Source organism: Arachis stenosperma, chromosome 2, assembly GCF_014773155.1.
Source record: "Arachis stenosperma cultivar V10309 chromosome 2, arast.V10309.gnm1.PFL2, whole genome shotgun sequence".
Classification (NCBI taxonomy): domain Eukaryota; kingdom Viridiplantae; phylum Streptophyta; class Magnoliopsida; order Fabales; family Fabaceae; genus Arachis; species Arachis stenosperma.
The window spans coordinates 11609506-11622824 of record NC_080378.1 but is presented as its reverse complement, the minus strand read 5'-3'; the positions used below and the strand labels follow the sequence as shown (position 1 = coordinate 11622824).

Genomic DNA, 13319 nt, shown 5'->3' with positions numbered 1-13319 from the left:
TATTTATTTTATTCATATTTTGATTTATAGGTGTAACTGACGAGGTTATAATTAACAGATCAGAAAAAAACAATCACAAATTATATGCTTTATGTTTTTACGACATAAACTATACAAATTAAATCATGAGTGTAGTGTTGAGCTAACATATTATTCGTTGGGAGGTGGTTAGAATATTAGGAATTTTAAAAGATTGTGCCAAAAAAATAAAAATTTGCCAACGAACATTTCAAGTGAGGCCAAAAGGAACTTCTCTCTGAGATCAAGTGTCGCTGCTGCCAAAGATAAAAAATCTAGTGACGCAAAAACTCTTTGTTAGTTGAACTTAGGCGGGAACAACATGGGATCGTCCTCCACCTCTTCCTCTAATTCGAAGAACTCGAGAATATGTGGGAACAACAACAATAATGAATATAATGATGGAGATAGTGAAATTGACTGTTGGAGAAAGAAAAGAGTGTGATGAAAATGACAAAGAAGATAATAAGAATAATATAAGAATTTTGGATTATTTTTTAAAAGACTCTAACTCATCCTTTTTGCTTGGGAGGATATCACCTTTCATCTTAGTTAGTTGTGACTCAATTTCTAAACCTCCATTTATGACAAGTTGTAGTTTTTCTGTAGATCTACCAATCATATGCATACATTTAAACAATTGAGGGTGTGTTTGGCAAACACGTTGGGGAGGAGAGAAGCACGTTTAAATTTTTTGAAAGTTTCAATTTTTTGTTTGGCCATTTTTATCTTCCTGAACGCAGAAGTGATTTTGCTTCTAAACGCACGTTTAGGAGAAGCTAAAATTTGTAGCTTCTGCGTTTTACTTTCATGGTTACTTGTTGTCTTTGGAAAATTAGATGAAATTTTATTTCTTTTTTACTAACCCTACCCTTCATTTTCTTCTATAAAAAGATACTAGTAACTATTACTTTCATAATAATTTTTTGTAGTTCTTCTTACTTCTTCATAGTTATTCGTTCCAAATTTTTTTTCATTAAAATAGTTCAAATTTATTTTAATCACTAGCAAATTGAATATTTTAATTTTTTATTATTTTTAATACTCATTTTTATATTTTAATTTTTATATTTTTTATTGTATTTTTTATTTATATGATAAATATTTTTATATTATTTGTGTAGTGTTCTGATTCATGTTATGTTTTTATGAATTTTTTTAATCATTTATTATACTATTTTTTATATGTATTTTTTTATGAAATTTTTTTATTTTTGTTTGGCTTTTTTATTTATATCATTGTATTTCTTTTATTCATATGACAAATGTTGTTGACTTTTTTTAGGATATTTTTATTTTTTTATATGAATTCTTTTTTTTCTATCCTTTACTGCATTATATTTATGTTGCGTATGAAATTTTTTATTTTTTTTATTTTATTTATATGAATTTTATTTACTTTTTATTATATTTTTTTGTTCATATGATATATGTTGTTGATTTTATGGAATTTTTATTATTTCTTATGTGTATGATTTTTTTCTATTCTTTGAAGTACTCTATTTTTGTTTTGTATTAATTTTTTTTATTTTTTATTCTGACTTTGTAAAATTTATAATTGTAATTATTATATACTACGTTTATTATCAAAATTTTGTATAATATAAATTATGATCCTATAAAAAAGGACAAAATAAATAAGAAATTAATTATAAGTAACAACAAAATCATAAATAATAAAAATTTATAATAAAAAATAATACTAAATTAAAGAGTACTAACAGTACTAAAAAATTATAAAATATTTTTTTGTTTGACATTATAAAATTTATAGTACTCCCTTTTATATTTTTATTTTTTTATTATATTTATTTTATTTATATGATAAATATTTTTATATTATTTTTGTTAGTATTTTGATTTTGCATATATAAAAAAATTATTTAAATTGATGTCTCTTTTAGTAATTTTTCATCTAAAAGTGATTTTGAGTAGTATAATCCAAACAACATTTATTTTACTACAATCAATTTTGATATAAAAATTGCCAAACAAAAATCTCGTTAACCTAAACTTACTTTTCATCAAAATCAATTTTGCAAAATCACTTTTATGCAAACTCCCGTTTGTAAACTAAAATCCAAACACACACTGAGTCCTTGCATGTGAAATCAACTTGCTTTTACTTTCAAATTTAGAGCATGCTTCCAACAAACTACGACAGTGACGAAAACGTAGAGAAGAGTTGTGGCAACGACGACAATGACGAGTACAAGGAGGAGCGATGACAAGTGAAGGGAATAATGCAGCACAAGAGATGTTCAAAAATTAGCTAGGGAATTGATTTTTGGTATCCAAACGCAAAAGGAGAAAAGAAAAAGAAGTGAGAGGGACGCCACTTTTGGTTAGAGAAAGAGAAAGAAAGAGAAGGAGTAGCAATTTTAATTTTACTTTTTAAAGCAAATTTAATCTTGGCCATTAAATTTAATCCAAGGATAATAATTGCATTCTTACATTGTCGTATAAACAATCCATTCTCACTAGATATATTCTCTCTCTATAATCTTTGATGCACGGATACGGAACACACACAGACTTTAAAATTTTATAAGACACGGAGAAATAGTACGGTATATATATAAAATATAAAATATTTTTTAGATAAATTAAAATAATATTTTGATATTTTATTTATATTTATAAAATAATTTTTTAACTATTTTTAACGTCTTTTTTAATTATATAAAGAATTTAAAATATTTTTTATTTTAATAAATAATAATATATATTATTTCTAAATTTATTTCAATAATACATATTAAGAATAAGGCTGGACACACATGTAAAGGTATTTAGGTGTATCAAAATGTGTTTGAAAAATAATTTTTTATTTTTTGTTAAGACACAGTTGAACACGGTAGACATGCATGTTAGACGAGTGTCGATAAATATCGTATCTGAAATATATCTAACATGCGGACACAATTCAACAAAGTGTCCATACTTCATAGGTTATAACAGTATATTACTTATTATAATTATTTATAATAATACATATATTATGTATTTTATAATTTTAATTTAAAATAATAATATATAATTTTACACGCATTTATTATAAATTTCATGTTTGTTAATTAGAATGTACTTATGTTAATTCAATCCGTTTACAATTTCTATTTTATTTGTCACTAAAATAAATTCCAAAATAAAAATAAATATAATTACATTTTAAAAGAAAACATGCCAAAGCAACAAAAATTAAGTTATAAAAGTTTAATATTTAAACCAATGAGTTATATTTCAAATAGCATAGTCTGCTTATACTCATCTAAGAAGTTACGAGTTCGAGTTTTTCTATCATTTAGTAGAAAAAAAAAATTTAATATATAATCCAAGTCATTTCTATACAAATATTTTTATTTAATAATACGAAACCGAGGATTCTCGTCTAAAAAAAATGTAATCCTATCCACTTAATTCGCTAAACACAAAATTATACACCAACCAATTTTTTTAATATTATAATTTTGATTATATTAATTAATTAATATCCATCCCAATTCGTATATTTTTTACAAGAGTAATACTAGCGAACCAATATTATAGCGTACATCAGTTAATTTCATCCAATACTTTTGTTAGAATTGTAAGTTACCAAACTTTATTTACTCTATGAAAAAAAGGTTTCTACCTCCTCTATACTATTAATCTATATTTTTTGTGTATTCCATATAGTATTTAATCTATATCACTTGAAATTTTTTTAAAAGACATGTAAAATAAAAAACATAAGATAAACATTTAATCAACTCAAATTCGTTATAACTTATACTATAAACTATTTTTAATTGAGAAAATATAGATAAATAAAAAAAGTAGAGAAATGATTCAAATAGTAAGGATGATTTTAAAATTTTTAATACTTAATTTAAAAAGTCTTAATAAGTCGCTTAATTTTTTTAAAAAAAAAATAAAGCATAAAATATAACAATGAAAAAAATAGTGCGACATTTTAACCTCCAAAGGCAAAGGTTATGATGAGAATATTAGAGAAAGAAGAGAAAATAAACTTAAACTTATAGAAAATCTAGAGATCTTTAGTTCATTATAAAATAACTTTAATTTCTCCTTTTATATATTATAAATAGATTCTTATAAATAGATTGTTAAAAAACATTTTCACATAAAAGGACACTATTTTCTTTCCGTTTCTACTATAACTTAATCCTCACAAATTACGTTTGGATATTTTTTTTTTTATTTTGGCTAGATATTTACCTTTTAATTCTCAATGTTAATTTTCTTCTTTTATTTGTTTAACCAATAAAATTTATTAAAGTAATAGTATCTTTACCTTTTAAATTCTTACATTTATTCTTTATTTTATTTGACTTAGATTTTTGTCATCAAATAAATCTTTTAAAATTAGATTTAGTGTGTTCTGAAAAAAATTATTTGATAATTCAACTAAATTATTAAATAAATTATATTTTTATTTTAAATTAAATATATATTTTAAAAATATATTAACCAAACATATTCTTATTATTTTCTCCATTTAAAACCAAACTCTAATTTGACAAACTAATCACCTTTCGTTCATTGTTTTCTTTCTAGCAAAAAGGAAAAAATGGGTTAGAGTTTGTCATTGGTAAATATCTATAATGCATCAATTAATGTTTAATTTATCCTCTTATTTATTACACTAATTAAATATATTAATCATAGCTTAATGAAATGAGACAGGATAAATTGAAACCGCACATTACAAAAATTAATAAATAAATTTTAACAAACCACTTGAAGATTATATATAATAGACAAAATTACCGTTATATAAATGATAAGTAAGTACATTCAGAATTAACATTAAGAATTTTTTAAAATAAAATTAACATACCTTGGTATTAAAAATAATTAGCTATTTTTAAACGAAGGAAGTATTTTTCTTCTATATTTTTTTTATTTATCTAAAAGAAAAGTGTTCTAAAACATTCAGAGACCAAAAAAAAAAAAAAATAGTATTACATAAAAAATAAAAAATGACGATTTTCTATGATATCTTTCTACTTATAATTATCCTTTAAAAGCGCGCTTAAAAGTTAAAACCCACGTTAACAAGATCATTTTCCTTTGTTATTTGAGATGATCAAATCATCTCTCAATTTTTGTTCTGCAACCTTAGTCAAGACACAGGTGGGAGAGTATATCATTGCTCGCAAAAAATTAATCACCAATATCATATAATTCGTTTACCATAACTAAGTATCACGCAGCTGATCATAACAATAGCAGGATTATAAATTCTCAAAACTGTAATGGTATTACAATTTTAATATCAGACCCCATCTCCACGTACAATATGGGTTATAATCTAGTTGAAATACGTTTTAAGCACCTCATACACTTAATTGTTAATTCAGGATTGCGTTATAACAGACATTACTATATCCTACATGCCGGGATCAAAGATTTTTCTAATCCTGTTTGGCCATTTGGAGATGGCAATAGTATAGCACATACATATGATTATTGTCTGTCTTAGATAAACTGTTACTTATTTGCAAGATTTGAGTATGGGATGTCATTATATGTAGTTTACAGGCACACTGGTTGTAGTTGCAGTGTTGGCAAGTAGACACAGTATGGAAAGCCACAAAATACATGGTAGAAAATATTTTAAAAATTTAGAATGCTTCTTTTTCTTCAGGGGAAAAAAATGAAAAATAAAACCATAGATATGGAATGGAGCAAATTCCATTTAGGGGGAGAGAGAATGGGGAACCAACTCCGAAAAAGGAGATAAAGGCCCAATAAAGCTGATAAATCGATACCAACCTCCAATCTTCTTCCAGGTTGAACATTCCACAGGAATAGACTTCAATCAATACAAGGTCAAAATGGAAGTTGAAGAAAATATCACTGTCCATTGTTCACTATCTGGTATTCTGCCATATCCGCCTTATCTGCTGCTCCCCTAGTTTATATTTAAATCAGAAATCATAAACAGCAAGTATTAGGAAATGCAAGAGGTGAATAATGCATGTCACATATGAAGGAAAACAGATTGCAATACCACTGACCGACTTTTTGAGGCATCTAGTTATACCAACTACTCATTTGACAAAATAAAGGTAGCACAAGGAAATATCTCTAGTTTCCAACATGGGGTATGCAAAGACATCCATTTGCAACATGTCAGCAATGACATTAACCATAATATCTTAATATCTGTTCTATGACAAGCCTTCCAAACTAGTTAATGTGTTACCAAGAAAAGCCAATCAACTACTGATTTAGGGTAAATTGCACTTGGATAAAATATCTTGAAGTTGGATCATATTCTCCCTTAATTTGAGATGCCTAAACTAACATTCCCTTTGAATAGTGGAGATCAGTATCACATTTTGTACTCCCTCCTCAAATTAAATGTCTTTTTTTAGTTGTGCAAAGTTATCAAGACAATCATTAGTTTATTGAAAATATAAACAAACAAAAGAAAGACGAAAGTATACCTAATATTATTTTCTCTCTTCAATAATTCTTTACTCTTCTAACTTTCTCTTTCTATTTAATAGTACATGGTATAATGAGTAAATTTTAATTAATGACTTTTTGAAATTAAAAAATATACTTAATTCACAATAACGATAAAGATAAAAAGAGACATATAATTTGAGAAGGAGAAATCTAATGCAGGTCAATGTATACTTTTACAAACAAATAAACAAGCGATGTGTAACAGCATTTAACCTCAAGAGAAATGTACATTACCGCACACACATGCAAACACAATGGAGAGAGAGAGAGAGAGAGAGAGAGAGAGAGAGAGAGTACCAAAACCACAAATTGTTTGTCCTTTTTTATTAATACCACATGGATGACCATTCCCTACAAGGACAAGAAGTCTATCTCATCTGAACTTTCCTCATAAATCACATAGCTGGCATCTTGGCCATCTTCATTCCCGCTGCCCTGATCACTATTGTAGCTGCTTTCAGATGTACTCAGAAAAATTGACCTATCTGAATTATGGGAGCTCAGTTGTGATGGCAGACTTATCTCACTGTTCATATCAGTATCAAATGAATCATTGTAACTGCAACATTCCAGAAACACATATTGTCAAACTTTAGAACTTAAAAGGAAGGGAAAAGCCCTTCATCAGAAACCGAAAGACATTGCACAAAATTAATCAATTGGTGTAATATCTGACCTTCCTTCAGCTGGATATTCGGCCACCAAATTTATATCAGGCCTTGCTTCCAAAACCTGCTTTACAGGCATAATACTGCACCATAAAGCCCCAAATTTGTAAATAGATATACAATCAAAGCATGGGTGTTCTGAAAGTTGATACTTGAGACATCTAAACTGCCAATGTAATCATTACCTAGAGTTGAAGCACCTGTGATACCAGTCACCCTCAGATGCTAAGCCCTCCTTGTTTGATATATCCTGTTTAAAGGCAAATAGTAAGAACTCAAACCAAATTTGAAAGTCAACTAGAAACTAATTATTCTTTTTAACACAGCATCTTTCTATGTACTCACAAGACGTAGTAGAAATTTGAAATCTCCTGCAAGAATTGCTGTCAGAAACCTAGCAACTTCCACCTGCACATGAAAGCATTAGCATTACAGAGGGAATGCTTTAAAAACAAAACAAGCAAGGAATCGTAACTTGCAGACATAGTATCACTCTCACCTCTTTCAAATGCATACAATCCCTTAAAATTAAGACCTCAAGCAAATTCCCACCCATGCAGCTTCCAAGGCTTCTGAAAAATAACATTTGTTAGAATGAAAATAATAGGCCAAAAATAAAAATAAAAAAAGTTGTATGAAGGGATGATCTCAACAGATAGACAGAATGTGACAATTTATTGTTTCTTGCTAGTAACTGACCTCAAGAAGCTTCCAGTGATTGAGTAGGACGTTGAAAAGTCAACATATTTCAGTTTCTGAAATCCCTGCACGACAGTATTGTACTGAATTATTATTTACCCATTGAATATGAGTTCCCCGCCCTCCCATCTATGATAAAAGTGAGAAATAGGAGGATGCCATTTAGTTTAGAGGTCATAATTCAAACATCAAAATGACAAAGGGTAACTCCAGATCAAACATTGACACAATACTTTTGACAAAGTACGACCTTTGTTCAAACAACCATTTCAATCCACAGCAATATGTATTAAAAGAACCATTAAAACTGAAAGTATAATAGATTTAAACTAGTACATTGTAAAATATCTAATAGCCTTTATATGGATTATCACACCCATTAACCCATGAAGAATTATGAGCTGCATAAGCTTACAACTTCCTTTAACTCAAACTCAAGGGTTTTCAGGTCAGGTTCAAAACAAGTCAATTGCAGTATGACAAACCAAAGTAGGATCATATATAGCTGAGCGGATTAGCAGATTTTTTCTCAAACTCAAGGGGCTTCAGATGCAAAAAGTTGCAATGGTAATATGACAAACAAAATATATGATCATATATATAGCAGGCTGGATTAACAGATTTATTCTATTTTTAATCCTCCCCGTTTTTACTTTCAAAAGATGGATATAGAATTGAACACAGTTAGAGGGAGAGATCATCTCATGAACAAGATTAGCACAGGAACCTTAACCGGGATTAACCAGAGACAATAATCAAGAATATCTTGATAACATACCTTAACCAGTACACGGACTTTATAATCATGTAGCTTAAACCCTCTAAGAGATAAAGAAGTTAGATGAGGACAATTGTCTACTAGCTCAAGGCAGGTTTGCGTCTTCAAGCTGTCATCTCTACCTGATAATTACACACATAGATAAGCACTCAAGCAGAGATATAAAGATACTTGTACAGTAAAAGATGCCGGAGAAAACATTTACCTGTTTTAGAAGACTCGAAACACAAACGCTCGATTGAGTGGCAGTTCGCACTTACAGACATTAATGTTTGCCGCAGCTCAACATGACTACCATTTAAAACAGAAACGGAACAAAAATCATTGCTCAATGCAGTTTATGAGAAGAGACTAGAGAGAATGCAAATGATACATATTAAATACTTAATAAGTAACAAAAGGTAGCTATAAACTGAAAATGGGCACCTAATTAATCGGAAATTTTGTATCCACTGCATATTCATATCAAGTATAAAATAAAAGAAGAACTAACTATAATAATTGAAGTAACCAAAATTGTAGTTGTAACTCTAAACAAAAAGCCAAAAATGTATCAAGAAAAGATTTCCTCTCTAGCAATGCCAGAATATAACTTAGAAAAGCGTGAATTCTGTACCACAGGAAAAATAAAGTAATCGTATAGAAGGAATTCACCATTTGTTTATGTTTAACCAACCAAAGATAGTCTTATATCCCTTAGCAATGAGAAAATTCTTAGAAGGAAGAGAAGTGTGAGAAAGGCTGGTAAGGGTTAGCTAACTTACAGCCCAACAATTTCCAGATCAAGGAGAGAGGGGCACGCCGATAAGGCTTGACCAAGAGATGCATTATCCATCCTTTCAATATTGTACAAATACAACTTTCTCAAAAGAATCCTGCAAGATGAACGTATATAAGCCCATTTAAAACAAGAAACCCACAGTATTAGATTTTTAGGTCCATGAAGAACATACCCTGGAGCACCACCATCCCTACTTAAAGGGCTTAGACATGATCTTGTAAGAATGGAAGATTCTCTCCCTTGTCGAGATCTCTTATCATTCCAAGAGAAGTTAGATACCTCTACAATAGAATTTCTGTTGGTATAAACCAATGGTTGACAGGATCCAGGCGAGGGAGTAGCACAAGGGATCACACCAAGCTTAAGAGACCTTTTACACAAATTAAAATAGATAGATAGAATGAGATAATACATCAGATTGTGATGCATGCTCAATATGTTAGCCTAATGCTAATTTATCACTTTTGTCATGTCATAGATAACAGAACTAGCAACAATTGCATAGTAGAATTATACGTGAAACTACTAAACTAGTTATACAACTTCTTCAATGGACCAACTTCAACAGATAGGACTACAGTGCAAAAAATTACTCGCTAATAAAATGTGAACACTCAGTTACACATACCAAAAAATACCATATGGAATCAAATACCTGCCTTTTTTCTCCGTTTGTGGGTCAAGGCAAAGAGAAACAGAATGATCACCTCGCTAGGTGAATAGTTATAATTAGTTAGTCATACTTTTAAGTTTTAATTTTGTGCCCCATAGTCACTAAGTATGCTGTTAATCAAAATTTACCTGGGGGAAAAAGTAAATATGGCATGTAAAGGATCAGTGAGTGTTATGTATCAATGCAAATAGAAATTAGGGACCTTGCTGTAATTGAGTGAAATATGGACTAGGGAGGGTTTTGTAACTAACTTGCCTAGCTGGAAAGTGAGTGAGAGAGAGGGGTGGGAACAATAAAGAGCGGTGGGAAGTCGACAAGTCGCGAGCAGGCATGGAAAAGAGGGAAAAAGAACGGATTAGAATCTAGGAGAGAATCAGGTCTCTCGAATAACTGATATCTTTAAGTTATAACTTCCTTTTACTAGATAATAATAACAAATAATGAGAAATTGGGTGATATCCCACTGATATCACTCCGTCCCCCTTGTCTTTCTATTACTGTTTCTTTCTTCTACTTGCTCTAGATGCCAGGTTCTTACAGTGAGATACAATAGCTTTTACCTTAGTGCATTTCCCGCTCGCTGAATCATCGTGGAAACTACTGAATTGTTAATCTTTGGAACCCTTGATGTCAAATCAAGGTTTGCATAGCACAAAGGATCTTTAGCACATTTGTTAAACAATGAACAAGTAGCTGATGCATGACACAGACTCTGGGTTTCAAGCATCGAGAAGACCTGCACACCACAACATGGAATCAACACAGAAATTTCAAGGACCAAATTATCATAAGTTCATCATAACGCTACTCGAATGCCTAAAAGGGGAATTATCATCATTCTGCAAAAGGAGGGGACTCCACATACTAAAGAACTAAGAAAAGTGAACATTTGAAGAATAACTTAAAGTTCAAAACTAAAACATTAAAAACAAAAAATTAATCAAATTATGAAAAGAACTAAGAAAAGGCGAAATTAAAAGGGGGAGCAAAACTCCAATTAGAATAGGAAACAACAAACACGGAAACAAATTTATCATTTCTAACATAAATGATAATGATAAAGAGCAATTAAGAACACTAAATAATCAACTCTAGCTTGTTTAAACTTTTAAGTAAGTCAACAATTGCTACTTTAAGCAAGTTCCGTTCAGTGACTGTAAAGCTAAAAAACCAGCTAAACTAAAAAGTGAAAACTTTCGCTCCGATCAATACCTGTAAACTCAAAAACACAGCGTTCGAAAAGCTAGCGTTGAATCAACCTAGCTCGAATCAAATTAATCGCAATCGAAATCCGAAAACTACTGATTCATAAAGTATGAACAAGACGAAGTGAAAAGTAGCAATGAAATTGAATTAAAACCTTGATAGTGAGGTCCGGAGGGAGTGGCCAAGCGAGTGAGTTGTGCTTCGAAGCCCGCTTCCTGGAGGAGTGCTTCGCTGCGTCGAGGAGCATCGATCCCATCCTGAGGGCGCGGTCGATGAGCACCGTTCGATCCGCATCTGACGCAGAAGATTCCAGAAGCTTCTCCAGCGACAGATCCAAAGAGATCGAAGAACACGGCGACGACGGAGAAGGAGAAGAAGAAGTTGAGTCGTCATCGTCGAGGCACAGGAACTTATGGAGCACCTGCTCCACGTGATCCAGACCCTGAACAACCCTAGCGTTGTTCTGCTCCTGCGACGAAGAAGGACACGGTCGCTTCGAAGAACAAGGAAAAGTGTCCATTGCCATAAGCCTCTGCTGGTTGTTGCTGTTGTTCTTCTTCCTCACGCGTCAGCGCGTGGCGGTGGCCGTTACTGTTGTTGTGGTGGTTGTGGATTCTGTTATCATTTTCACACTCTCATTCTCATTTTTTTTATTTTTTATTTTTTATTTTTATATTTTTGTATTATTACTTTTTGTTGCAGAGAACAGAGAGAAGAGAAGAGAAGAAAGGTGTGGAGTGAGAGAAGGGTGGTGGTGATTGGAATATTGAGACGATGGGGTTTTGCGTGACGCGTGTGACCGCTACGCGAGTGACACGTGGGGGTATCTTCCGGTTTGATTCACGCGCCTTTGTTCATTTCATGGTGACTGTAGTCTGTAATTAGTGAACACTGAACAGTGAACACGGACAAGAGTGAAGCTGAAATTTTCTGGTAAGAAAAGAAAATATGGTCAATTTGTTAATGTGGGTTTATTTTTCAATAATAATAATAACAACAACAATAATAATTAATATTACTTTTTATAAATTTTTTGTTAAATATTTTGTTCATATTTTAAGGTTCATCCTTAAACCCTCTCCATGAAATAAAGAGTGTTGCACTAAATGTTAAAATAAATTTTAATTTTTTATTTATTATATTTTATATCAATAACTTAAATTTAAAATTTAATGATTAGGATTTTTAATTTATAATTTAAAATTTAAAATCTAGAATTCAAAAAATACTATAATCTTTATTTTTTTCATAATATATTAGCATTTGCCAAATTCTAAATACTAAAAGTTTTTTAGCGACTCTCCTGAAAAGAATTTGCTTAAAGTATTATGTATAAATCTTTTTGTTATCAACCAATAACAAAATAAAGTTTCTTATAATTCTTTTCATCCATTTTTTTGTTGAATTTAATTAATTTAATAGTCAATGGATTATTGGTTGGTATTTATATGTTTTAGTTTTAAATAAATACTAAAAGGTCAATCGAATTTATTATATTTGGTCAGTAATTAGTTAATAATATTAAAAAATATAGATTAAAAATATGTTATTAGATTATTAAAATAAAAAATTAGACTAATTATTAAAAATATTAATCAAAAATAGTAAATTCTACTAACTCTTAAACTTTTCTCTTAGTTTGATTTATCGCGTAAATTTTAAAATTTATCTTCCTCTTAGTAAACAATCATAAATTAATATTTATGAATAATAGTTTTCTATTTACAATTGTTTTTTTCTTTTATATAGAGTTAAATAGAATTAATTAATTACAATATTTTATATTTTATACTAATATATTTTAATAAACCGAATAAAAATTTTATCCTTCTTATATCCAAATAATGAAATAAAATATTTGTTGTTTTGGTTGAAGTAAAATAGTAGGCTTTTTATTTATGCAAACATAAGTTCAAATCACGGCAGATAAAATATAACCGATAAAATAAACTAGGGCCAACTCTCTCCTCAAAAAATAAAGAACGAAGGAAAAATATACAAAAACAAAAACAT

The 13319-nt window shown here is 29.7% G+C and overlaps 1 protein-coding gene across 1 annotated transcript; it reads right to left on the bottom strand.

Moving 5' to 3' along the window:
• Positions 1-5064: 5064 nt before the first annotated feature.
• Positions 5065-12031, bottom strand: LOC130961300 (F-box protein SKIP17-like). The gene is made up of 13 exons (XM_057887079.1): positions 11461-12031; positions 10661-10836; positions 9600-9797; positions 9411-9521; positions 8852-8937; positions 8647-8768; positions 7869-7933; positions 7669-7741; positions 7515-7577; positions 7355-7419; positions 7178-7252; positions 6799-7060; positions 5065-5938 (listed from the first exon to the last, which is right to left on the bottom strand). Exons 1-12 carry the CDS (start codon positions 11830-11832, stop codon positions 6853-6855), a joined length of 1614 nt encoding a protein of 537 aa, XP_057743062.1. The 5' UTR covers positions 11833-12031; the 3' UTR covers positions 5065-5938; positions 6799-6852.
• Positions 12032-13319: the final 1288 nt, after the last annotated feature.

Excerpts from the sequence above, each read along its gene's own strand:
- LOC130961300 (XM_057887079.1), bottom strand. The coding sequence starts at position 11,832 with ATGGCAATGGACACTTTTCCTTGTTCTTCGAAGCGACCGTGTCCTTCT. Across the intron at positions 8,938-9,410 it reads GATCTGGAAATTGTTGGGCT|TCATGTTGAGCTGCGGCAAA; the intron begins GTAAGTTAGCTA and ends TTTAAATGGTAG. Across the intron at positions 7,253-7,354 it reads CACAGGTGCTTCAACTCTAG|TATTATGCCTGTAAAGCAGG; the intron begins GTAATGATTACA and ends TTTATGGTGCAG.